This window comes from Motacilla alba, chromosome 13 (assembly GCF_015832195.1).
Source record: "Motacilla alba alba isolate MOTALB_02 chromosome 13, Motacilla_alba_V1.0_pri, whole genome shotgun sequence".
NCBI classification, from domain to species: Eukaryota; Metazoa; Chordata; class Aves; order Passeriformes; family Motacillidae; genus Motacilla; species Motacilla alba.
The window spans coordinates 2,663,444-2,689,818 of record NC_052028.1 but is presented as its reverse complement, the minus strand read 5'-3'; the positions used below and the strand labels follow the sequence as shown (position 1 = coordinate 2,689,818).

The 26,375-nt window shown below is 53.3% G+C and overlaps 2 protein-coding genes across 18 annotated transcripts in view; both read left to right on the top strand.

Annotated features, from left to right (window-relative positions):
* The first annotated feature begins 619 nt into the window (after window positions 1-619).
* Window positions 620-13,055, top strand: SLC4A9 (solute carrier family 4 member 9). Of its 5 annotated transcripts, none has more exons than XM_038150690.1 (20): window positions 620-1,008; window positions 2,521-2,681; window positions 2,895-3,044; window positions 3,160-3,221; window positions 3,320-3,477; window positions 5,098-5,182; window positions 5,389-5,543; window positions 6,117-6,233; window positions 6,407-6,581; window positions 6,819-6,952; window positions 7,067-7,338; window positions 8,002-8,057; window positions 8,154-8,336; window positions 8,478-8,591; window positions 9,205-9,366; window positions 9,521-9,699; window positions 9,842-9,914; window positions 10,800-10,868; window positions 11,753-11,926; window positions 12,266-13,055. In XM_038150690.1, exons 1-20 carry the CDS (start codon window positions 740-742, stop codon window positions 12,497-12,499), a joined length of 2,982 nt encoding a protein of 993 aa, XP_038006618.1. In that variant the 5' UTR covers window positions 620-739; the 3' UTR covers window positions 12,500-13,055. The 5 variants fall into 5 exon arrangements, with proteins under 5 accessions (XP_038006618.1, XP_038006616.1, XP_038006614.1 ...); XM_038150688.1 differs by having other exon boundaries at window positions 8,002-8,336; window positions 12,266-12,412; window positions 12,517-13,055; XM_038150686.1 differs by having other exon boundaries at window positions 8,002-8,336.
* Window positions 13,056-13,140: 85 nt separating this feature from the next.
* Window positions 13,141-26,375, top strand: part of LOC119706729 (ankyrin repeat and KH domain-containing protein 1) — a 100,649-nt gene continuing 87,414 nt past the window's right edge. For 11 of the 13 annotated variants that reach the window (XM_038150684.1, XM_038150682.1, XM_038150681.1 and 8 more), the window contains exon 1: window positions 13,283-13,561. In XM_038150684.1, the coding sequence (XP_038006612.1) occupies window positions 13,283-13,561 (279 nt within the window). Of the gene's footprint in view, window positions 13,562-26,375 lie in introns of all 13 variants that reach the window. The other 2 variants (XM_038150673.1, XM_038150685.1) reach the window with 1 other exon arrangement.

Genomic DNA, 26,375 nt, shown 5'->3' with positions numbered 1-26,375 from the left:
CCGAGCGTGGTGGCGGTGGCGGTGGGCACGGCATGGGCACTGCGAGCACCGTGGCTGCTCTCTGCTGGCAGCGCTGTGCAGGCTCGGCCCTGTCCCTGTCCCTGTCCCTGTCCCTGCAGGGTGCTGCGGCTGTGCCCACGTCCTTCCCCCTCCAGCCGCTCACGGCTGCAGCTCACACAGAAGCCTTCTGAACAGCGGAACAGCCCCGAAGCCCTCCCAGCCCTTTCCGTCAGCCCTGCCACTGGCAGCCCCTTATTTCCCCACTCTGGATTTGCTCAACGGTGCCACATCCTTCCCCAGAGCATGTCCCCATATCCTCTTTTCCAGGAGGAGCTGCCATGGGCTGTGTCGCTCCTCCCGCCATGGGCACAGCATCCTTGCACAGGCACAGATACTGCCACCAGCTCTCCAGGGCTGGCTCTGCCACCTCCCCACCAGCGCCTTGCAGGGTGCAGACCGCGCTGGGAGCACACGAACATCTCTGTCCACCCAGGTCACCTGCAGGAGGCAGGTGGGTCCCCGGGTCCCTGGCCCCGCTGGGCAGCTGGCCGTGGCAGGACACAACCATAGTGGGACCTGTGGGGCTGACCCTGCTGTTTTGGGATGCTTGTTTTGGGCTTGGCTCCTGTGTATTGGTTTGTGGCCAGTTTAAACCAGTTCACAGCTGTTATAAGGTGTGGGATGAGCGGGATCCTGTGAGCGCTGGAGCTCACGCCTGTGGCTGCCGGTGCCGGTGGCCATGCGAGCCCACATGCCCGGGGCGAGTGGCACGGCTCTCCGGGCAGCAGACAGCTGCTCACAGCCCAGACTAGAGTGCAGCAACCCTGGAGCTCTCTCACAGGCTTTCGGCTGCAGCATCTTCCCCTCCAGCATGGCCACCGCGGCCCGGCGAGCTGGTGCCGCCCTGCAGCGGGAGGAGAGGGGGGACGTCACCTGCCCGCTGCTCTTCATCCAGCTCAACCAGCTCCTCAACACCCCGGCGGGGCTGGAGTGGAGGGAGATGGCCAGGTAGGCACACCTGCGAGAGCCAGGCTGCTGGGCCACCCTTTGGGAGCCCAGGGCATGTCCCGAGGCGGGCCGTTCCCCAGCTCAGCCCCGAGGCAGGGCTCTGCCCCGCCACGGCCCAGCTGGGCTGATTTAATGTCATGGGAGAGGGCAGGATGTCAGGCAGCCCAGGCTCAGCGCCCTTCCTCCTGCTCCTCTCTGCTGCCTCTCCAAGGCTCCAGTGGCTGCGCTGGGGCTGGGATGGCCCCGTGCCCCCTGGCACCCCCTCCACCTCCCGGCAGGGGCACGGGGACACGGGCCACAGGTGTCTGGGGACAGCAATAGGTCTTCACCCGGATTCGGAGCGTCTGTGGGACCAAAGCCGCCGGGCTGCGGCTCTCCCCGGCCGCCAGCCCCGTCGTGGCCGCACGCTGCCCCTCGGCAGGAGCCTGCGGAGCCGGGCACGCTCTGCCCGGGCAGCACGGCCAGCGCCCACCCATGGGGACAAAGGGAAGCTCTGTCTGTGCCCGGCGTTCAAATATTTGGCACGGCCCGAGCGTGAAAACAGCTCAAGACACTTCTGTTCTGACTCCAGCAAGCGTTGCTAATGGCAGGGCCACCCCCAGCCCCAGCACAGCTGGGGGAATGGATGGGCTGGGAGCAGCCCTGCAGAAAATGACTGGGGGTGCTGGTGGGTGACAGACGGGACACGAGCCAGCACCGTGCACTGGCAGCCCAGAAAGGCGAGCGTGTCCTGGGCTGCACCACAGGCAGCACGGTGAGCAGGGGGTGCTCCCTCTCCTCTGTTTTGTGTGGGACTGCCCTGGGGCACCACATCCAGCTCCTGTTGAAGCACATCCAAAGGAAACCATGGAAATGATTCAAAGGCTGGAACAGCTCTGTTGGGACAGCTCTGCTATGGAGACAGGATGAGAGAGGTGGGACGTTATTTAGCCTGGAAAAGACAAGACTCAGGGGAGACCTTAGAGCCTCTTCCAATGCCTAAAGGGGCTGCAAGAGAGCTGGAGAGGCACTTTGGACAAGGGACTGGAGTGACAGCACAAGCAGGAATGGCTTCCCACTGCCAGAGATCAGTGTTAGATGGAATATTGGGAAGAAATTCTTCCCTGTGAGGGTGGTGAGGCACAGATTGCCCAGGGGAGCTGTGGCTGCCCCATCCCTGGAAGTGTCTAAGGCCAGGCTGGAAGGGGCTTGGAGCAAACTGGGATAGGGGAAGGTGTCCCTGCCCATGGTGGAGGGCTTGGAATAAGGTGAGCTTTAAGGTCCTTTCAAACCTGAACCATCCTGTCACCTCATTACAGATGGAATTCCCCTGATCAGACCTTAGAGAAGTGTGGGCCTGCAGGAATGGGGACATGACCACTTTATCTGCCCAGCAGCCCCTACCCCACGAACCAACTGCTGGCCCCTCCAGCTCCATGTTAAGCTCCAAGATGGACCCAGGCTTTAGCTCCCACTGCTGGCACGGGGCACAGGGCATACCCTGCCACTGACCCCCTGCATCTCCCTGGGCAGGTGGATCAAGTTTGAGGAGAAGGTGGAGGATGGCGGGGAGCGCTGGAGTGCACCCCATGTCCCAGCTCTGCCCCTGCACAGCCTGTTCCAGCTGAGGACATGCCTGCAGAAGGGGACACTGCTTCTGGATCTGGATGCCACCAGTTTCAAGGAAATAATTGGTACATGAGTAATGCAAAGGTCATCTCCTGGATGGGCTGGTCACCAGAGAGGGACAGGCCACCAGGAGGTGCCTATAGAACAGAACTGATGAATGACAGCTGGGTACCTGGGGGGGCTCTCTGCCACTCCAGCTAAGGGGGGTTTTCCCATGGGGAACTCCCCAATGGGCAGTGAACCAGGGGCACTCAGAGCTGTCCCTGTCCCTGATGCAGACAAAGCACTTTCCGAGCAGCCTGAGGAAGCAGAGCTGCAGCCTGCACTGAAGGAGCGCCTGGCAGCCCTCCTGCTCCTCCAGCCACAGCACCAGCCCACAAAATCCCTGCTGCAGCTCCTTGCCGAGCTTGGTCTCTCTCTGTGCCAAGGTAGGAACCCCGGCTGTCACACCCAGCATCCTCCCACTGCCTCCAGCCCGGGGCAGTGTCCATGCTGCCTGTTCAACTGCACATGGATTTTGCTGCTTCCTGTCTTTCTTTGCAGGGAAAGCCAAAGGCAGGTCTGAGCCCAGAACCCAGGTCTCCAAAACACCTCTTAAGGAGCAGGTACAGCAGCGTGGAGCTGGGCTGGGAGCAGCTACAGCATCCTGAATGCCCAGCCCCGGCATCCTGAATACCCAGCTGCTGCATCCCTTTCCTTTCAGCTGCGAAACAGATTCAAGAAGAAGGTCCCACCAGGGGCTGAAGCAGCCCACGTTGCTGTCGGGGAAGTTGAATTCCTGGAAAAGCCCTTCATTGCCTTCATTCGCCTCAGGCATGGCGTGTCCCTTGGCTCACTGGCTGAGGTTTCTCTTCCAAGCAGGTAACAGAGCATGGCCGATGGCCCTGTGCCCTCCCCCATCCCTGTCTCCCCATTTCCTCCCACAGCAGAGAAGGCGTTGTTTGTCCAAAGCAAAGGGAATGGCACCCCGTGCCACGTGCAGTCCCAGAATTCTGTCTCGCGGCTCCCCCTCCTGCTTCTCCCAGCCTCTTAGGAGCACTGCAGAATGGGCTGAGTGCGGAGCATCTGCTGGGCAGCCTGGAAGGGACATCCCCATGGTCATTCCCACTGGGCTCTGCATTCCCTGTCCTTAGCTGCTTCTGGATGCTCTCCACCTACTGCCGGGAGCGGGGGGCTGGCAGCGGGATGCAGGTTTTCAGGAGACTCTTGTCCTTCCGCTGTTCTCCTATGTGGTGAGACAGGGTGGGCGGAGAGGAGCAGGGCAGAAGGTCCCCATGGCTTCCCCGTGGCTGAGGAATGCATCCTCCAAAGCCGTGAGGGGAAACGGGCAGTGTGCCTTCAGCTGAGGACTTCCTTAGGAAGTGCGCGGAGGAAGCAGGCGGGGATCAGGAGGGACATTGCCACCTCCTGGTCACTCTGCCCAGAGCACCCGTCCCCAGCAGCTGGGAGGAGCAGGACAGACAGCCACCCACCTCTGCTCTCTCCTCCGCGGTGGCAGGTCCCCGGGAATGCCCCAGGGTCTCGAGGGTTTCACGATAACCCCCTGCTCTGCATTTTTCTCCCCCAAACCGGAGGGCAGGGAGACCTTGCCCCTGCCATCCCTTTGCCCAGGGTGCCATCTCCTTTGCTGGCCATGCCAGGGTGCCCCACAGGTGCAGCCACCGCCTCAGGGCTGTCTCTCATCCAGATCCATCTCTAGGGTCTTAAGGTTTTCCCACTGCCTTGGTGCAGATGCCTGGGTGAAAGCACTCCCACGTGGCAACTGTCACCTCTCGTCCCTTTGGAGCAGGCTCCAGGGACCTCCAGCATCTGGGGGTTCTCTCAAGTCCCACTTGCACGGCCAGAGGAGTTTCCCTGCCCCCTCTCTGGGGGTTTGCTCAGGGTACAGTCACTGGAACTGCTTGACAATCTCAGGCTTTTGGGACTGTAACCATTCCTGCCAGCTTTGGAAAGGTGTGGGGGATTTGTGTGAAATGTCCCTCTGGAGATTTTGCACCATCCTCTCAATTGTGGGATTTTTAGCATATTTTATCAAGGGCTCTGAGCTCTCTTTCCAGTCTCCTCCCATGTCCCCAGAGTCCTGTCAAACCTGCTGCCCATGCTGCTGGCAAACTCTCCTTCCCTAACACACCAGCATCCTGCCTGCGAGCAACATTCCCAGGAAAATCATGCCACAGACACTTCCAGCTGAGGATTTCTTCTCCTCTGTCCCAAAGACCTGTTCCCCCACACCTCCCAGTCTGCATTTCTGCAGACTCTTGTGATCCAGCCAGGGTCCTGGTGTCCCATGGTCTCTGTGAAGTTGCCACGCAGTGGCAGCAGACACTTCAGACATGTTCTTGTCTTTTGTCCCCAACCCCACTTTTAGGGTGGCAGAAGCCCCCAGGCGTGCCCAGCCCCCATCCCCACGGTCTCCCCCCCTGAGAGAGGCATCCCCCGGAGGGGAGAGGGCTGCTCTGGAGATGTGCTGTCTTGCCACAGGTTCCTCTTCATCCTGCTGGGCCCCCCCAAAGTGAAAGCCTACCAGGAGGTAGGCAGGGCCATGGCCACACTGCTGACAGATGAGGTGAGCCTGACACAGCACCCAGGGATGGGGTGGGCCTGGAATGGGGACACCAGGACTCGTCTCCTCTGCAGGCTGCAGTGGGTTTGCAGGACCTGCTGCCCTGAAGTGGGTGGGTTTGTTTCCTGGTGATGGCTGCAGGCTGGGAGGAAGGTTCCAAGTGGATGAATGCAGGGATGTGGTGGCTAAACCCTGGCATCTCCCCACAGCTCTTCCAAAGAGTTGCCCGGCAGGCTGAGCACCGAGAGGACCTCATGGCAGGGATAGAGGCATTTCTGGATGAGCTGGTTGTGCTTCCTCCTGGGAAGTGGGACCCTGGTGCCCGAATTCCTCCTCCAAGCCATCTGCCAGCTCCACGCAGGAGGTGGGCTGGAGTGAGGGCACCTCGACCCCTGCCAGCCCCTCTGCAGGGTCCTGCAGGGATACCTCTGTCTGTGACACTGGAACTTCCATCTCCGTGGGGATGAAGCTACCCAGGAGCCAGGGGGTTCTCCCAGCCAACCCCTCCACAGGTCCCTGTTTTGGTCCCCCTGCTGTTAGTCCTGCTGTCCCACTTGGCAGTGGATGGCAGGTGCCCTCCAAAGGGAGCTGATGGGAACACTGGGATGCAGCACTTACAGGTGAAACTCAAACTCTGAGCAGGACACCTGAGGCTCTGCCCAGCTCCTCCACTAAAACCAGTCCTGCAAGGGGTGGCTCCAGAGCTTGCCAGCGGAAATCATGGTTGAGTTGGAAGAAACCTTTAGAAGATCATCATCTGCCACGTCTCCTCCTCTTCCTGCCCTTTCTCCTCTCCACTATCAGGGGATGCACAAGCCCTGTTTGCACCCCTGTCCTCTCTCCATTCTCCCTTTCCTGTCCTAGTGTCCCCAAAATGCAGCTGGGTCCTGAGGGTCCCAACCTGCAGCCTGTTGTCTCAGGCTCTGCTCTGCCACAGGACGGCTGTGGACCCACTGGACCAGCAGCCACATGGTAATGGGGACATGACAGCAGCTGGGGACAGAGCCAGCCCAGGGCACCCACACTCTGGGGAGGAGCTGGAGAGGACAGGCAGGTCAGTGTGTGGAAGGGCAGTGGGAGGTGCAGCAGGTGCTGGATTTGGGGCAGGTTTCTCATGGGGCCACCATGTCCGAGCCCCTCTGAGTTCCTGTACCCAGGGGAAGGGACAATCCCTGGCTGTGCAGTTCTCTGTGGGCTCTGCTCTGCAACCTCCCTCCCCCACCCCAGGCTTTTTGGAGGGCTGCTGCGAGACATCCGGAGGAAGGCACCGTGGTACGGCAGCGACTTCTCCGACGCCCTGCACCCTCAGTGCCTCTCAGCAGTGCTCTACATCTACCTGGCGACAGTCACCAATGCCATCACCTTCGGGGGCATGCTGGGGGATGCAACCGCCAACATGCAGGTCAGTGTGGCTGTGGGGTGCCTGGTACCAACCCCACCCAGCCCAGCCCAGAGAGCCCCTGGGTGCCCAGCTCCGACCAGCATCGCCAGGACATCCTGAGCATTGTCTGAATTCTGCCCCCTTCCCCTGTGGTCCCTGCACTGACCCTGTATTCTTCTGTGCTGCTGGGGGGGGCAGGACCACAACCCTCCTCCCTGCCACATGCCTGGCACCTGGCACCCCTTCCCTGCATTTCAGGGGGTGCTGGAGAGCTTCCTGGGCACAGCCTTTGCTGGCTCCATCTTCTGCCTCTTTTCGGGCCAACCCCTGACCATCCTGAGCAGCACCGGCCCCGTGCTCGTCTTTGAGCGCCTCCTCTTCTCCTTCAGCCAGTGAGTTCAGTGCCAGGGACAGATCCTCAGCCCAGCGTCCCCCGGCTGGAACGTGGGCCACCATCACTGCAGGCAGGGGTCATTGGCAAGGCTTTAAGCCACCCTTTCCCCCAGGGATCACGGCCTGGACTACCTGGAGTTCCGCCTCTGGATTGGGCTCTGGGTGGCCTTTTTCGGTGTGGTGCTGGTGGCCACTGAGGCCAGTCACCTGGTGAGGTACTTCACCCGCTTCACCGAGGAAGGCTTCTGCGCACTCATCAGCCTGATATTCATCTACGACTCCCTGAAGAAGATGCTGAGCCTGGCAGATGCCTTCCCCATCAACTGGCAGTACCGGCTGGACAACGTCACCTCCTACAGCTGCACCTGCAACTTGTCCAGCCCCGGTGAGCCCAAGCAGCCGTGGGCGGGTGGGGAGCATGAAGCTGCTGCCCCAGGATGCCACTGGGAACCTGTTTCCTGGCTGGATGGGAGAAGGCACTGGAGGAGGTGGCTGTTTAATCCCATCCTCACCTGCCTGACCACATTGCAGAGTCCTCCACTTTCCTCCATGCAGTCTGTCCTTCTATTCCTGCCTCCCAGAGCTGCCCAGGAACCAGGCAGGGCAGTACAGGGAGCTAGGACAGCCTTGGCCCACCTCCTACACCTCTAGGATGGGGGATGTCAGAGGCTGGAAAGGGACACCTGGATGGGTTCACTCTGCTATTTCTAGCCCAGTCTGTAAATCAGGGGCTATTTCCTGGGGCTTGAAGTCATGACCCTGGAAATGACATGACCCACACTGACCCTGGAAATGGGACCAACACCACGTGCCAAAAACATCAGTGCTGGCCAGCCTGGGATCAATGAATGTCTGGTGCTTTAGCCATGCCCTTCACAGGGACATCCCCCCACTTGGTGCTCCCTGGGCATCAACCAGCGCCAGGGCCTCAGAGGCCCCATCCAGCACCCTGAGTCCTCAGGAAGAGCTTCAGGACCCAGCCTGACGGCAGCATCATCCCAGTCATCCTGATGAAACCAGTACCAACCTGCCCCTTGTCACTTTGCAGGCCACAGCTCGGCAGGGAATGACTCGTCGCTGCCCTCACCCCTGGCCACCCGGCAGGTACAGCCCCTGCTGCCAGGCAGGCAGGAAAGGCCCGGGGGTGAGCCCAAGGTGTCCATGTGTGATCCCTCCTCACCACCCACCTCGTCCCTGCAGCCTCCTGCCACCCCAGCAGGGCTGAGCAGGACCCAGTGCCTGGATCGAGGCGGGCATCTCCTGGGGACAAGCTGCCACTATGTGCCCGATGTCACCCTCATCTCCTTCCTGCTCTTTGGGGGCACCTTCCTCTTCTGCACCGCACTCAAGCACTTCAGGAGCAGCCGCTACTTCCCCGTGGGGGTGAGCATCTTTGAGCCACCCCAGTAACAGGGCCACCTGTCCCCCACTGGTGTGGGGATGGCCCTGGGTGCTGCATGTCACGGCTGCTCCTGGAGCAGCCCTCACCCCTGCCAGCCTGGCTCAAGCCCTCTCCATCTGCAGGTGCGGAAGCTGGTGAGCGACTTCGCTGTCATCCTGGCCATCCTCGCCTCCTGCGCTGTCGATGCTCTCCTGGGCCTGGAGACCCCCAAGTTGCTTGTCCCCAGCGAGCTGAAGGTGCCAGCAGGGTGGGCACGGCACTGTCAGGGTGTGGGTCTGTGCCCACCGTGGTAGCCATGCCACTGTGCTGTCACTGTCCTCCTCATCAGTGGCTCCAGCCCTACAGGGGTGCAGGCTGCACCCCAGCAAATGAGAAAAGGTTGAACACAGCTGATCCCATGCACTATAAATAACCTGGCTCAGACCTGCACTGTACAGATCACACTGGAGCAAGAGCCACAAGCTCAGCTCCAGGCTTGGGCTACTCACCCTGGGCGTGGAGCGGGGCTGGCAGTGCCCCCGAGCAGCCAGTGCTCACCACCACCTCCTTGGGCTCACCATTATCCCTGCCCAATGCCACCTCTTCCACCTGCTGTCACAGGCACATGCCCAGCTCCTGCTTTGTGGTGTCCAAGAAAAACACCCTGCTCTGCCACAGGCTGCCCTTGTGGGGGGCTGGTGGGTCAGCAGCACCCCCAGGATGAGTGAGGATGCTCTTCCACCCCGAGGTGGGGCACCCCTGGGAGCCTGTAGGGCTCCAGCCTGGGCACCTGTGGCTGGTCCCATCACCCGACTCACTGCACACCCCACAAGAGGGTGGCAGCTGCCATGACCCTTCTGCTCTCCACAGCCCACAAACCCAGCACGGGGCTGGATCGTTTTCCCCTTTGGAGCCAACCCGTGGTGGGTCTGCCTGCTGTCCGCGGTGCCCGCTGTCCTTGTCACCATCCTCATTTTCATGGACCAGCAGATCACAGCTGTCATTCTTAACCGCAGGGAGTACAAGCTGCAGGTGAGCAGGGGGACAGGGAAAAGGCAGCACCAGCCAATGGGGGAGGATCCAGGTCCTGGCTGGGCCCCATGGAAGCAGCCAGGGAAGAGCAGAACCCCAAACTGGCCAGGAAAGTGAGAAGATGCCCCCAGCCCTGCTGCCTTTTCTGCTGCAGAAAGGAGCAGGCTTCCACCTGGACCTCCTCTGTGTCTCCCTCCTGATGGTCGTCACCTCTGTCACTGGCCTCCCCTGGTATGTCTCAGCCACTGTTATCTCCCTGGCACACATGGACAGCCTGAGGAAGGAGAGTGCAACCTCAGCCCCCGGCGAGCCCCCCGAGTTCCTGGGCATCAGGTAAACAACGAGTCTGAGCTGACCCCTTTCCCTGTGGCCATTAAAACTGCAAAGAGCAGAGACCCTGGGGCCAGGAGGGCAGGTAGGGGGGTGGGCTCCAAAAGACCCTGGGCACCTGTGACACCTGTGCTGTCCCCCACAGGGAGCAGAGGCTGACAGGCCTGGCTGTCTTCATCCTGATGGGAGCCTCTGTCTTCATGGCCCCCGTGCTCAAGGTAGGAAGCCTGGCTGGAGTGGCCTCTTTTGTTAGGCAGGGGGTGGCCATACCCTGCTAAGCTGGAGGCTCCTCACCCCGACCCCTTGAAGCAGCACAGGAAGCCTGTGTGGCAGGCAGGGAGCTGTGTCCCACGTGGGTATGGACTGCACCGAGGGCTTGTGTCCAGTGCCACAGGAGGGCTGGCACACAAGGCACCGTGGCCCCATGCCACCTGCCCATCCTCCCCATGTGTACTGGGGTCCCTGTGCTCCCCAAACACACCCCACCACGACCTCTTCACACGGCCACGTGGATGACCTGGCTGCTGCTGGCTTTCACCTGCTGCCACTGCCATGCCAGGAAAAACCCCTCCAGGGGCCCTGCATCACCTGTGGGCAGACAGGAGGTCTCTCTTCCTCCACCTCTGAGGCTGGTCTCATACAGCCCTTGATACAGGGTCCTCCCAGCATCCTCACCTCCCAACTGGATTTGATGGAAGAACTGTTAGATGGATCAGGAATTGGCTGGATGGTCATGTCCAGAGGTTTACAGTCAGTAGCCCAGTGTCCAAATGGAAATGAGTAACAAGTGGTGTCTTCCAAGTGTTCCTACTGGACAAATACTGTTAAATATCTTCACCAAAGACCTAGATAACAAGATGGAGCACATTTGCAGATGGCACCAAGCTGAGGTGCAGTGACACCCCTGGGGGATGAGACGCCATCCAAAGGGACCATAGAGGACCTGGTTCATGTGAACCTCGAGTACTGATGCCAATAAGGCTGTTGGGAATAAAGGAGGTACAGGCTGTGGACACACATGCAGGCTTTCACACGAGAGGGCTCTGAGCAGGCACAGACCCCAGGGAGCTGCCCTGCTGATGCCCCACCCCACTGCCTTGCAGCACATCCCGATGCCGGTGCTGTATGGGGCGTTCCTGCACATGGGGGTGACGGCCCTGAACAGCATCCAGGTGAGGGAGGGAGGGCTGCACGGGGAGGGGGTGCTGGGGGGGAGGAGGGGCTTTGCCCAGCTGCCCCTGCACAGCAGAGCCTGGATTTCAGCTCTCTGTGGCGGACAGCATGGCACAGAGCTGTCTCCCACCAGGCCCAGGACAAGGAGGGAGTGAGGGATCTTTCCAGGGCAAAGGAAAGGGAAAAGGAAGGCTCTGGGACGCTGAGCAGCAGGAGAGACTTGTGCCCTGCTGGATCAGGTGGTTTGGGAGAAGCGGGAGCAGTGGATAACACAGACTTGCTCTCAAAGCCACAGGGACTTCCTCACCTGGGAGCTGCAGGCAGAGCTGGGACGTGACAGTACTTTGGTTCTGGTGTTGCTGCTCATGTGCCAGTTCTCTTCTTCTCCCAAGAAACCAACTGAGGGAAAAAATCCCTATTCCAGAATTATCTACACCACTTTTTCCTCTAAATAGTACAGTTTCCTTGCAATTACCCTGCTCTAGATGACAGGCTGGGAAACTCCCACCCTCCCTCTGCTTGGGAAACCCAGAGCTGGGCTCTGGAGGAGGCTGCGGCAGTTTCCTGTGAAGTGAGGGGGATCAAGGGGTGTCATCTCTCAATTAACCCTCTAAGGGCAGACAGAGTCCTTTCTGTCCTTTCGAGGGGTCTGCCTGGAAGGCGCTCCCCTGGCCTGGGGTGACAGTGGCACCAGGACCCCCGGTCTTACAGACCAACTCACAGGCCCGGGCATCAGCCGGGCGTCAGCACAGAGGGCAGGAGGGCTGAAGTGCAGAAACGGTGGTGAAACCCCATCCTGCCGGCCCTAATCTCAACAGGGAGGGGGGTGAGAGCTGCCCAGTAGCTGCAGAGGCGTGACCCAGCCGCCATCCTCCCACTACAGCTCATGGACCGCGTGCGGCTGCTCCTGATGCCAGCCAAGCACCAGCCAGACCTTGCCTACCTCCGCCACGTGCCCCTGCGCCGGGTGCACCTCTTCACCAGCATCCAGCTGCTCTGCCTGGCCCTGCTCTGGCTTCTCAAGTCCACCGTGGCCGCTATTATTTTCCCAGTGATGGTATGACCCCCTCCTCGAACCTGCGGCACCGCTTTGCTGCTGGGCTGGCTGCTGCCCACCCCGGCCCCGATCACCACCGGGCCCGGCTCGGTCCTTGGGAGGGGACACGAGCGGGTGGCGCACGGCGGTGCTTCGCCACCAGCCTTCACCCCCTACTCTGGGGCCCGGGGCGGTCCCCAGAGGCCGAGCGACACTGTTGGGCAAGTATGGTCCCCTAGGGCCGGGAGGGGTGACAGGCCAGCACCCTGGCATCTCCGGGGGTGACAGAGGTGTGTGACAGAGAGACGCTGGCTGTCCCCCGGCCCCAGCCATGCTGACCCGTGCCTGGCCCGGCCGCAGCTGCTGGCGCTGCTGGGGATCCGGAAGGGGCTGGAGCGCATCTTCTCCCCGCACGACCTGAGCTGGCTGGACGGGCCCGTGCCCGGGCCGGGGGCGGCGGGGCCACGGCCCCGGGAGCGGACGGAGCAGGGCAGCAGAGCCGAGGAGGTCGGTGCTCTCCTGGGAGCCTCGCTCGGCCACAGCCGCCGCGGGGCCGCAGCGCTGGCGCGGGGAGGCGCGATGGCGGCCCGGTAAGCTGTGCTGCCCCGCAGAGCGAGCGGCTGCAGCGCCGGGACGCGCGGAGCAACCGGGCCGTGAGCTAGGCCGCGCCGCGCGCGCCCGACACCCCGGACACGTGGCCGCGCGGTGACGTCACTGTGGGCGTGGTCGCTGGAGCGGAGAGCCAGGACACCCAGCCTATGGCGGCCCGCAGCCGGGAGGGGGCGTGGCCATGCAGGAGGCAGAGCCTTCGCTGTGATTGGCAGCTCCGTGACCCAATCACCGCTCGGGACAGGCGGGCGTGTGACAGTGTCTCGCGCTGACGGAGTCCTTCTGAGGCGTTCGAAGGGGAGGCGGGCCCAGGGCATGCAGGAGCCAATCGAAAGACGCCAGACGCCGTGCGTTGTGAGCGATGTACCTTTCAGCCAATTAAAACCGTGATTCCTGGACGCGCTTTGATCGACAGCTCGCTCGCCCCATCGGCGCCCTCAGCTTCACCAAGGCACATGATTGATGTTCCGGAGAACCAATCAGAGCTCGGAAAGTTCAGGAAGCGAGGCCGGGCGAGCGGGGCGGGGCGGCGCACTCTTACCGCCTCGGCGTGCGCTCTCAGGGCAGCATGCTGGGAGCGCGTGACGCGCCTTTGAGTGGCGGGCGCCGCGGCCAATAGCGCGCCGCCCTCGGCCGAGCGCGCCCAATAGGCGTGCGCGGAGCGGCGGGGGGGCGGCGCGGCGGCCGCGGCCGGGTAGGGTGTGAGAAGTTAGTGGCGCTGCCGCGGTGCCGTGAGGGGACGGAGACGGCCGGGCCCGGACCAGCGCGATGCTCACGGACGGCACCGCCGCCGCCGCCGCCGACGAGGAGATCGACTCGGTCGCGCCCCGCGCGCCGCCCGCCGCTGCCGAGCCGCCCGCCGCGGCCGGGCCCTCCCCGCTGGGCCTGCGGGCCGTGCGCCTCTTCGGGGAGGCCGGGCCCGGCGGGCCGGGAGGCCCCGGCGCGCCCGCGGCCGGTGAGGCCGCCCTCGACTTCAAGCTGGCGGCCGCTGTGCTGCGGAGCGGGGGCGGCGGCGGCTCCGGCAGCGACGAGGACGAGGTGTCCGAGGTGAGCGATCCTGGCCCGCCCTCCTTCCCCTCCGCCGCTTCCTGACAGGCCCGGCCCGGCCGGGGCCCGCCCGCCCTCCCGCTCGCCGCGCCGGCCGCACCGCACCCGCTCGTCCCGGGCCTCCCGCCGCCATGGGCGGGTCCCGGCGGCCCCGCACGGCAGCGCGGCCCGGGGCCGGGGAGGAGGCAGCGGGCGCGGGGGTCTCGCCCCGCCGCGCCTCCCGGCGGCCCCGGGGAAGGGCCGGGGGCGGCCGGGCCCTGTGCGCGCCGCGGCCGCGGAGCGGGGTGACGATGTGTCCTGACCTCAAGGAGCCGCTTCCACCCGGGAGCAGGTTTGGAGGGGGAGGCGAGATCCTGCACCCGGCGGAGAACAAAGTGAAGCCGTCAGCCCCGCTATTGCTGCCCTGGACTCGGGGTGCCCAGACACGGATTAATTCCTGTAGATATAGCTATACATACACAATGCAATGGAAATATTTCTTACCCAACAAAATGGAAGAGGGTAGTCGAAGTGTCTTCCTTTGATCTTCCAAACCTGTGGAGAGGTTTAAAGGGAGGGTGTGGAGGAGGGACGGGGGCCTTATCCCAACCCAAATGGAGCGTTGTTGGACCTGTAAACTGGCATTTAATGCTGCTTTATGTAGCCTAGGGAGAGAAGGTAAATGAGGGCTTTTATCTGTCATTGCCGCACCAAAGGGTGAATCTCCATTCCTTAGGAGTCTCTTAGCAAAAGATGAGATCCCAGCTGGATCACAGCCCTTACACAGCTTTAGTGGAAAGCGGGAGAAAGTGGCTGCTTACTGCTTGCAGGCTTTTCCCAGTTCCCTTTGGGCTCCTGCAGGAGGAAGAAAATAGCCAAGGTGATACATACCATTTTTAATTTGGAGGCCAAGCAAGTGTACTTAGGATGTGTCCTTGTTCCTTTTGGAGAGATGAAAGGAGAGGAGCCTGCACTCATCCTCCTAAATTTTTTGCCTTCTATTGATGACCATCTTTTTTCTAGCCCTCCTGAAACCTGAGCCAGGTCTTATCTGAATTAAAAAAGTGATTAAACTGATGCAGATCCGCATTTGCATTTTGCCCATGACCACCTAAGCTACATTCAAAGTGGTGCTAACAGCAGAACATTTAACTCAACTCAAAATCCAATAGTCAGGCAGACGAGCATTTGTGTGTGACCATTCCTTGTGTGATTGGTGTCCTGGACATCCACGAGCAGTCCCATATGGAATTAGGTGTTCCAGGACATACCTGTTTGGGGGAGCTGGAAGACCTGCCGTAGATAGAGTAGGACACAAGTAATCAATGAGTGTCTGCTCTCTGGGAGGTCTTTCATGTCACATTTTAATGTATCTTTGGAGATACAAAGCAGTAGCTGCAGAGCCTGGAAAATGATGGGCAGTGGGCTCTATCAGGGTGGTTGTGGCTCTTTACAAGGTGAGCAGAGTCCTACATTGAAAGCTTATCCCTTTTGAACCCACCCCATTATTTAAGGGATGTGAAGATTGGATAACTAGGATGTTTACTAAGCACTCTTTTGACTAATAGCGAGTATTAAGAAAGACAGCCTATTAGAAATAATGTGTCTGGGAGCTTGCCATTCAGGTCAAAAAAATAAAGGTTCCCAAACAGCTCCTAAAGTTAAATGATTCATTTGAAAAAACTGGAGAAAAGTTCACTATTTAAAATACAGAATGGAAGAGATCGATTGGAATTGAAATAGTTGAAGTTTTCCAGCACACACAGAAAGGAGGTGGGCTAATCTCAAAGCTGAAATTGCCTGGGGAGTTCTGCCTTGTGTTTCTGGTTGTGGAGAGGTACCTGGGAAGGAGCATGGGTGGGAGGAATGTGCTTAGGCTGGGCTGCATGGCTGGGAGCACCAAGGGGGGAATTTTTTTCTTTTTTTCTTTTTTTTTTTTTTTTTCCTGAGAGCTAAGGAAGCCCCTGTTGTCAGTGGTGAGCGTCTCTCTTTGTTTTGTTTTCTTTTTTGAGCAAAGAAAAGGCAGTAGAGGTGCAGGGATGGAGCAGTGCAGTTCTTGAGCAGCGATGCTTTGAGCAGCCAGTCAGTCACTGTTTGGGCTGTGGTCTTGTGCCATGAGTCACTGATTTGGGAGTATGCCTTCAGCTATTACCAGTGGGTGGAATTAGTGAGAACTAAAAGGGAGAATTAAAAATGAAACAAAAAAAAAGTGAGTTTTTGCCATGCTGCCTTGATCTGTTCTCTCTATTTTTGAGGCCATAAAAATAATGGTACAAAATCCTGTAGACTCTGCTATGTGTCTGCAGTGGTATTTAGGTTTTGTATCCTTGTATTAGTCTGAGCTTAATATGCTAGAATAATTGGACTGGTCAAAATGGCAAATTAGTTAAAAAAGAAAATCATCAGGGAAGTGCAGGACAAGGAGTATAATGAAGCATTTATCCAGAGAATGAAAAGAGCAATATATTTTAACCTAACCTTTTTGAAAATATATTGCATTTCTTAGATCAAGTACTTTACAGAGGAGAGTAGTGTCCCAATTTTACAGGTGAAGAGGGTGTGCCCCATGTATCCTGGCTTGCAGAACTGGGAGAAAATTGAAGCTTTCTGGTTTCCTAGCTCAGTGCCCATGGTAGTGACCGGGCTCTTGGTTGGGAAAGCAAGGACTAAAGTGGATCCTGTACAGATGAGTTGTATTAGGTCCACAAGGTGAAATTTGAATGCAGCTGTGCAGAATATTTTCTAGAATTACCAGTTAAAATTATCCCATGCAAATAGAAACAATTGCAAGCTGCAGCACGTCTCTGGGCATGGAGGGACGAGGCCAGGAGGTTTGTGCTGTTCCTGTGTGAAGCTGCCTGCTGTGATCTCCTGGGTGCTCAGAGAAACTTCACCGCTGGCTGCAGCCTGAGAAATGAGGTGGTTTTGACCTCAGTGCAAATAGTTGCTTAGTTGCCTTCTAAGCTTGATCAGGGTGTGAACACAGCCTGCATCTTGTTTAGAGTGAGATTTTTGGTGTGACTTTAAGTGTATTATTACCACTCCTTGTGAATTTTGCTGGCACTCAGAGCAGTGCCAAAGGCACGAGCATTAAACAGCCCCCTCCACCCTGGCTGTGAGGGCTGTAGCTCAAGGTGAAGGTGTGCTGGGAGGGCACTGCTGATTTCTGCGTGTCCGTGGGGTTTTTGGTGGCCACAGAAAGTGCAGGTCCTCATCAAAAACCCTCCCAGCAGCGAAGTGTGGCAGCAGGAGCTGAAGCAGGTGATAAATGTGGCTGTGTTAGTGCTGGGGACAGTTTGCTGAGCTGTTGTAAATCAAGCAGCAGAAGCTGGCGGTGCCCACAGAAGCACCGGGGGATCCGGGAGCTCGGCTCAGCGAGCGGCTTTTGGCAGCGAGTGTACAAATGGAGCAAATCTCTCCTGTTCTGTAATTCAGGGCTTTGGAGGCCTTCAGTGACAACTGGAGCTCACCCAGCCCTTGGCTATGGAGTCAGCTCAGCTCTCGGCTTCCCTCTCCTGAGCTGCCTCCACCAGCTCGCCTTACTTAAGCCTGTACCTATTGCATAAGCCTCTGGGGATATTTACATAAAGCATAATTAAAAATCAGACATAACATACCTCCTACAAGAAGTAGGATGAGTAGTTGAATGGCATGCACTCCAGAGCAGTTCAGTACCTGAAGATTTTGTCTGGGGCCCCCCTCCCTGCAACCTGAGGTCTCTTAATTTTTAAGCTTGGTTTGAAATTCAGAGTAAATACTTAGTTTGTTTCAGATTAGCAGTGTTGTCTGTTAAAGTCATTGCTGCATTGTTGAACATTCCTAACATGGATCTGCTTGTACATGGTGTGCACAATGCATCTTTTGACTTCTGAGGCTGACATAGTGCTCAGACACTTCAATTTTCATTGTATTGGAAACACTGTAAATAGCAGCGTTTTCTTTACCATAAGGAATAGAAATTCAAAAAGTGGTTGCAAGTTTAGGTAGATAGTATTAAGCAGAAAAGCCTTGTTTCTGAAAAATGTAGGTTTCAGTTTAACAGTTGATGTTTTTCTTTTGTCAAGCTCTTTCAAAGTTGAGAAAGTAAGATAGGGAAAAAAAAAGTAAAATTTTCTTCCAGGAATTGATCTGTGATTACAAAACATCAAGGGGTAACATGTTCAGGTTTCCAAAAGGGTTGAGGTGACTCTTCAGGATGCAGAGAGCTGGTTAGTAGGGTGTTCATTTATTCCCAGTCTGATTAGGCATCTAACTTGCAGAAGGATCATGGTAGGTATGTCAGTAACTTTGCCAGTGTGGCCTGTGGTAACCAGGAACAAGCAGTGTTTCTGTCTGCATGTATGGTAACCCTTCAAGCAGGTTAATCACATTCAATAACATTTACCAGGGAGCTCATTTCTAAGGTTTCTTGCAGAACTTGGGTCTCCCTTTAGTGCAGCTTGACCCAGTTGAGTACATGACCTAAAATAAATGTCAGCAGCTGTTTTCTAATGATAGGTGTAGAAAGTAAAGATGTGAAATACTACTGTATAATTACATAAATATGCAGTGCAACCCCTTGGTAAGGAGAGATTTGCCAAATTTAGCAGAACGTCTATATTTAGGTACAAATTTGCACATAGGTTTCACCAGTCAACTAGTTGCAGTCTGGTGGGGGGTGGGAAGGGTTTGTTTGAGCATTAGTGCTGAATCATGAGTTCTTGTGTTCTGATTTAAATTGGGGCTGCCCAGCTGCCTCCCCTATAGGCTCGATGCTGAGCAGCTCTTCTGTCTCCTTTCCTTGCCTTGGAGGATGCTGAAATCCAGCTGTAGGGACAGCTGGATGGTGCCATGGGGACATTGTCCTCTGCTCAGAGCTCCAGCCATCCCTGCAACATTCACCTGACAGAAGGGTCAGCGTGGAGGGAAGGGGAATGCACAGGCACTCCTTTCTCTGTGCACACGTGTGGCCTGGCCTTCAAAACTGGGAGCAGCTCCAGGACTGAACTGGGGTGTTTGCTGGAGTCCACAGCTGGGGCTCAGAGCCTGCGGGTGAGGAGGCTGCAGAGCTTCCATCTTAGTAGGTCATGTTGAGTTCTTGTAACTTCTATGAAGATTCTTTTAAAGTATTAAGCTGTTATTGGAGTCAAAGTGATTCTTGGATTTGAAACAGAAGCAAGTCTTGACTTAGGTGGAAAAAGGAACCTTAAGTATCTTTCCCACTGAAAATTTCATGAAACAAGAAAAATAACTTGTGCATCTTGTTTGAGGACTCTTTGTGGCACGGTTTAAGTGGAGCTCTGAGGCCTCACTCTTAGCAGGGTGCTTTCATTTGTGTCCTGCAGATGCTTTCTTCCCCAGCAGCCCATGTGCCACGCAAACACCAACCAAAGGCCTTGTGTAAACCGTGTCTTCCTGGTGGGAATGGCCTTCTGCTGGAACGGGGTACTGTAAGCAAGCCTCAGCAATCAGTGATTTGTGCAAGTACCTAAATAATTTTAGGAGGTTTTTGAACAGTGCCTGGCCTCAGAGGTTGTCTCAAATAGAAATTTCTTACTGCTACCTCAAGTGACCTTGGTGATGATAAACTAAAGATTAACTTTGAAATGATACAAATACTTCTTTTTTGTAGCAACAGACTGCAGTAACAAGGTTGCAACCTTTATGTTATAAACTCAGGCTGCCTCTGACAAAGTGAGGAACGGGTGAATTAATGTTTGGATTTAGGGGTTAGTTTAGTTAGGATGGTATGCTATAGTCCTTAATATACACAGATATATATTGTAATAGAATACAGATAGTTTGGTTGTTTTTTTTTTTTTCTCAACAAGTAGTTCTCCCTTTTTATTGTGAAAGTGCAGAGGTTTTATTTTGCATAGTTTTGGAGGAATGCTGAGCAAGTGAAATTCATGGAAATGCATTTTACTCTTGCAACTCATTACTTGGGATTTTTTTTTCTTATGTAATGTTGATTGTTTAGAAGTTTCATAAAGTATAAGGAAATTTTCTCCTTTTTTGCAGTATTGTGTGTCTTCTGCTCAAGTGCAGATAGAAAGAAAAACACTTACTGTGATAAAAGAATTGGTCCTGTGTTGGATCCTGTTACTTCTTTGCTGCTTTTTGTGAGATGAGACCCCTTATTCACTTTGGTCCTTTGCTTTCAAGAGGAAGTTGAGATATTTTTCAAAATTATTTTCATCTTTAGCTCTTCCAAAGCATCCCAGAATGTGTAAGGAAAGGTGCTGTAGACTGATAGGGGTTACTCCCAGTTGAATTACCATGATGTGTTTGTCCAAGTGCTGGTGGTGGCCGAGAAGAGACAAGTGTGGCTGGCCCTTCTGGCCAGGAGAGCTTTTCAAAGGTACCTTCCTGCATACCCACCCTGCAGGAAAAAAATACTCCCTAATGAAAGAAAAAGAGGATGATTTATTGGCTGCTGGACAGTGGGCCAACAGAAAGTCATGTCACATGTTTTTAACATCTCAGGTGTTAGCACTAGGTTTTAGCTAGGTCCCTAAGTTATTCTCCCTTGCATTCAGTAAAGCATAGGGATTACTAATTAACTAGGATTTTCTTCTAGGAAAATCCCTAAACCTGTTGAACTTTCCCCTTTCCAAAATCGTGAATTAAACCAGCAGTGTCACATGGCAGGTAGGTAGTAAGTCAGTCATATTGCAAACCAAGGGAAGAGGGAAGGGCAGCATTTGGGGCTGAATGATCTGCTCCCAAACTGATCCTTGGTGATGGTGTCTTTTGAGCATCACCTCTTTAGGAAGGAAAGGGAGCCAGGGGAAAAGGGAGTCTCATATGGATGTTTGGCATTTAGGATTTCTCAGGATAAATCCAACAGCTTAGATAAATGTCTCTCTTTTAATTGTTTTTATAAAATAGTTACATTTTTAAGCCCTTGTTCTGCTGTATCTTGAATTTTCAGTGCATCATAGCTCAGGCAGGGCTCTCTGATAGTTCCTTTGAAATGACTAAGTGATGGCTCAGGAGTTGCATTGGGGTTTCTGCTGCTTTGGCAGTGGGACAGCTTGCACAGACCTGTTTATCCAGGCCTTGAAAAGAATTGCTGCCACTAGCTTGGGCTATGAGAGGGGCAGAAAGCCCAGGATGATTTTCTGTTTGCTATAAGCCTCTGGATAACTTAATTAGTCACTTTAAATGCTGAGATTCCTCTGTCTGAAATGTATAGGTTGGCCTGGAAACAGATTATTGAATTACTGTTGTATTCCACTTGTGTGATTTTTTTTTCTATTTAGGCATTGTCCCCTTGGATTGAAAAGAGATCTTAAGAGGTCATTTCCAAGAAGGTGGCTTAGAATGCTTCCCATCTTGGTTGGGTGTGAGCTTTTACATCAGCAAACAAATGCATCTATTCATCTTCTGCCTTAAAAGTTGCCTTCACTTTGGTTTAATGCCTGGGATTTAATACTTGAGCAAGGAAAGCCATGGCTAAATTGATGCAACGATTCTGGTTTATATTCTAATAAATCAAATACTGAATTACCCAGCTGTTTCTTGGCTTGAGGTGAGGAAAGAAGAAGGGCTCTTTTTGTAGGAATATTAGATAAAAAAACAGGTGAGGAGGGAATCCTAGAGCCCGTGGGGAAGATGGAGCACTCAGAACATGATTTAGAGTGGACTGAGATAGAATATGTGAAAATAAGGAGTGCTTAGTGCAAGTGGTGCTTATTTCAGTCAAGTTTCCTGGTCTCCATTCAAAGGTTTTCTTTGGTATAAAGTCAAGAATTGGCACTTGATTTACTGGGATTGATGTGAATTTTGAATAAGCTTCAGTTGTCAGTTCCAGTTTTGTACGTGACAGCTCCTTGCTGCAAAAGATTGGTTTGTACATGGGGAAAATCTAGTCATAATTATTTTTGTTTATCAGACATTGAATATGTCTGGTTTTCACGGTTCTTTGGGTTATTTCAGTAGTTACTGAGGTGAGTAAATCGTTCTTTTCTGCTATACAGAGAAACTTCGTAACATTGCCAGTTTCTTGTACCAAGAGGAGTCAGCATGTGTGTTCTGTGCCTTAATTCTGTGAGGGTTAACAGGGTGCAATCATGTTGCTTATTGTTGTGAAACAGTGCTTTAATAAAAATAAATTGTAGCGTTCTGTTTCTGGAAGATGCCCAGATCAGACAGCTCTTTCCAGAGGCTTGTGATAGGGTGTAGTTTGTGGTATTCAGAACACTTAAATGCCATAGTGTCAGTTGTCTGCTTAAGAGAGAATTCAGGTAAGTGGTTAAATTGCCATGAACCATTGACAGATGCTTGTCCAGGAATGTCTGCTGATGGTTCAGTATGAGTGCAAGAAAATTGAAAACCAGGATGAGCAATCTCTGGAAAGGATGAGCAGTAGCACAAAACATTAATTCTGATTTATTGTTTTATCTGTATGTTTCAAATAACAGCTGTGATTTTGAGAACTGACTGGTGACTTGGGGTGCCAGGCTTGAGACCCTGTGGTGCAATAGCCATAAAGATGTCAGTCCTTGCTCACTGCCTGCTGCCTCTCCCATCATTTTAGGCAGCTCGTGTGGTAACACATCAAGAACGTTGCATTGTGTGCAGGGATGTTGGACTCGTGGCCCACACTGTGTGAGAGAGGGCCTTTCCTGTCCTGCAGCAACAAATCTTGAGGTTGTGTCCACCTGTATTTACCCTGTATCTATAGCAGCATCTGCAGCATGAACCTGTGCTCCGCCATGAGCTCATCACAGCCCAGATCCTGTAGCTGCTTATTTCACTAGCTGGTAATTGTTTAATATCTATGGGAATAAAGGCTGTCCTTTAGATAATCCTGCCTCCAGTCAGTCAGCTTCCTGCTGCAATCAGAGCTGAACAGATTTGCACCCCTTCTCTCCCCACCCTCCCAATCCAACGCCCTGCCTACGGAGCTGCTGCTGCAGGTGTGAGCACCGACAGCTCCACTTAAAGGTGGAGCCATGGTCAGCTTTATGGCCTCACCGGGAGCTGACATGATCTAATGCCTTTCTCTTCCCAGAGGAGTGATCTTCCAGCTTGTCAGACTCCTTTTTAAGGCCATGAAATTCATAAAGTGGCAGAAAATTATTTGTTTCCTCCCGAGTTTTCTCCCTTTTTGATGTGTTAAAGTGACCTATGAAAGTGTCTGACAGCTGCCTGACCTGTCACAAGGTGAGCGGTGACTGGCAGTGATGCTCCAGGTACTTTATGCTCCCCATTGAGGTGGTGAGCACCCAGAGCACCCTGTAGCCCCCAGGCTGGCAGGGTACTGTGTAATCCCAGCATCCCTAGTGCTGGATAATGCTCTCTTGGTGATGCACAGGTCATGATGGCTTCTGTCTTCTTGGGCTGGAACTTTAATTTTTTAATGGAACAAACTGCCTTCAGAAATTACAGCTCTAGCCAATCAGAGTAGATATGGTTTTATATCATTAATTATGTCTGAATTGATGTTCCCATTGATTCTGTGTTGTTTCTAGGTACTGATTCTAGAGTACTTCCCTGAAATGTTTGTTTTCTTTCTGTAGCTCTGAAGTGCCAAGAAAGGACTGTGTCCTGAGACCCCACTGAAAGGTTTTGTGAAAACACCCACGTTAGTGTGTGGCTTTTCCTCTTCCTTCACTCCATCTCTTGAAACTGAAATGGTTGTGCAGGAAAGTACCTTAAGCAGGTGCAAAGATGTTTGGCTGGGCTGGCAGGGGAAGAGTGTTGGAAAGTGCATTCTCTGGGTAATCAAAACCAGGACTTTTGGTGGAATTGAGTCCACACCAAGGGGGTTGTGCTGCACTTAATTGTTGCAGGGAGCATCTAAGAGTATCATGTCAGGGATAAAGTCCTTCACTTTATTTTCTCCTTGGAATGTTTATTTTTAATGGTTTTGATAGTTGATATCCTTTATATGTGGAATTTACAGGGATTTGATGTTAAATTTGAAATACAAACAAGTGTGCAGCCTTAACTTAGTGCTGTGTCCTGTCACTATTCCCCGAAAACTTTAGGGCAGGATTGCAAGTATGAATCCAATATTGGCATTCAGTTTAATAAAGGACATGACAACATAAACTGAGTTTTTCTGAAAAATCCACAAGAACTTTCTCTTCTGCATTTCTCCTAATGCAGCATTGCACATGCTGTTAATTATGGAGTGAAAATGTCCAAATGGAATTATAGAAGTAATTAGGAATGGTTTCCTAACACAAAAGAGACATTCAGGCAGTCATTTATTTGCATAAAAAAGTAGGAGTTTAGGAGTCCCAGTCAAGAGCTTGGGTCCTTATTATTTGTAAATACTTCACAAACACAGCAATGAGTATTATTACCCCAAAAGAAGTGTTCATAGCTCAGTGGGAAAATACAAGTTCAAGGAAATAATTTACCAGCACCTTTCTCTTTCCTGTCAGTACTTTTTGTGAAGATGGTCTTCCCAGAAGCACTGGTGTGGTAGAAATGGAAGGAGAAGGTAGAAGGATTTGTCTCAGCTGCTGGCCTTGCCTGCAGGAGTAGGAGAGAGCAGTGCTACCTACAGCTACCCAGGAAGCTTTTCCATCCTCTGCAGCCTGTCAGGAGCAGGCTATTTGTGAGCAGGTCCAGGCTATTCTGGGAAAAGTACTTTGCAGTAGTGCAACATAAGGAAGATCAGTTTAGATTTAATATTAGAAATGTGTTGTAACCCTGCACGTCATGTCCATCTCACCAGAATTACCAGTGTCAGTGGGGATGTTGGTGCCTGCAAAGTCCCTCTGCATCCCCCTGACCTGCAGTAATCTCAGTGCTGGTGTTAAAATATAAACACTGAGGGAGTCGAGGCCACGTGGCTGCAATGTAGCTGCTCTGGAGGGAGGCACCAGGGGTGTAACTGGATCTGCAGAGCTGCAAGGCTGCTGCAGTCCTTGGCAGGACTTCAGGCGAGGTCCATGGCTGCTGTGGAAGAGCGGGAGACCATGGGGTGGTGAAGCCCTGCCCTCCAGTCCCATGCAGCTTCTTGGGTTTGGACGGGGAAGGTGAAATTGTTTTGGCAGTTAGAATATTGTGTGGAATCCGTGTGTTCCTAATGAGCCTTCCCAAGTAAGATGCTTATTAACTGCCCAAAGCAGCTCGCAAAATAATCCAAAAATAGCACAGTGACTGGTTACTCTATCACTTTGCTGCAGATCTGATTAGGATAGAGCACAGTGCCTAAATTTTGCCACATGAGCAGTGTATTATGTCTTCCAGGAATGCTAATATGAAATATGTTTGGATTTTTTACTTGCTTGTTTTGATTTTCAATGACGTTTATTGTTTGTTTAAAAAGCCAGATTTGGTTGATATATTTGCAATAGTTGGATTTTTAAAAAAATAATCATAATATGTGATTATTGTAGGTCACTTCCATTCACAAGAGACATCTGATCAATTAGGTAATTTTTCACTCTGCTATTAGTGATAAGATAGCCAACTGTTCATTCTCTCTAGCTTTGTCTTAGTGTGTGAGAAACTGCATTGATTTACAGAAATGTCAGACATTCTGACTTGAAAATACATTGAAGTTTATTCTGGGAGACTGGCAGTGGTGCAGCTATTTTAACATTTTGCATATGGATTTTCAGTATTTTCACACTCAAGTTATATTTTTATTGTGGGTATGTTATTAAGCTCTTACTAAAAATCAAAATAAAACCTAGAAATTGATGCTCAACATGTGCAGTAATAATGAAAGCATCTGCCTTCCTAAGCTACAAAACTATGATGAAAGCATTGTATATGAAGCAAGAATTTTTGGGAGATTTTAATTGAGCAAAGTCTCTGGAAGAACAGTTGCCGATGTAAAGAAGAGCTGAAAGGCAGGAAGAGTTAATAAGAGTGGTGAAAAGAGCAGACTGCACCAGTGCTACCCAACTTGTATTCTTAAGTAAAAACTGTGTGTGTAATTTACTCTAATTAGTGTTTGCACAATCATTGTTAAAAAGACAGACTTATTTAGAGGTTCCTGTAAGCAAAATGTATTCCCTGTTGGGGGGACAGAGGTTCCTTGCAAGCTGAATATTTGAATGGTGAATGAAGACTGATTTAGGCTCAAGAGGTGGATTGTTGCCTGTAAAATCCAGTAAATGTATCCCAGTGAGCTTGTGCTGGCAGCAGTCAGGGAGAAAATGGTCCATATCTTTCCCAAAGTGTCAAAACCATGAAGTTTTAGAATTTGCAGCAGGACAGCTTCTGGCAGGTCGCTGCAAGGCTGCTGTGCTTCCCTTGGCTGAGGATTGCCTGGCTCTTCCCAAGGCTGAACCCTAAGGCTTGCCAGGAGCCACTGAGTGTTTCTGCAGTGTTTGTTGTTCTCAAGTGCAGTTGCTTCAGTGGGAGGTGACATTTTTACTCCTTTTGGTATGTCCTCAAAAGGGAGGACTGCTGTTAAATGTAGTGGTGTAGTTGACAAAGAAAAATGTCCTCAAGAATCTAATAAAATTTCTTGTATCCAGTTCTCAACTGTATATAATGAATGGTCATGTACACACAGTGGGAATTTCTGCCCTTCACCAGATCACACAAACATGTTGCAATAGGAATAATATTTCCATCATATTAATGTCTTGTGTAGTCTCGTGGGAAAAAACGAAAAACCCTGAAGTGCTCATGTAGGTAAGGGTGAATTTCCCCAGAAGTCAGTTTTGCATCAGAGCTCATGAAAGCCGGCAGCCCTTAAGCTGGCCATGGACTAACTTGAAATTTGAGTTCTGCTGAGGGGGCTCTTACTGTAGGGATGCATTTTGCTGTGAGTTGTAAATAGCTGTTCTTTGTTTGTAGTAAAAATATGTATCGCTGTTTTAGGTCACTAATTTTCTGCTTGTTTAACGTTCAACTCTTTCTTGCAATGACAGTT

What these genes read in the sequence shown, in the direction of transcription:
- SLC4A9 (XM_038150686.1), top strand. Translation starts at nt 740, where the DNA reads ATGCGAGCCCACATGCCCGGGGCGAGTGGCACGGCTCTCCGGGCAGCA. An exon ending in GAGTGGAGGGAGATGGCCAG is followed by an intron (nt 1,009 to 2,520) that starts GTAGGCACACCT and finishes CTCCCTGGGCAG; the next exon opens with GTGGATCAAGTTTGAGGAGA. An exon ending in GCCGCTACTTCCCCGTGGGG is followed by an intron (nt 8,337 to 8,477) that starts GTGAGCATCTTT and finishes CTCCATCTGCAG; the next exon opens with GTGCGGAAGCTGGTGAGCGA.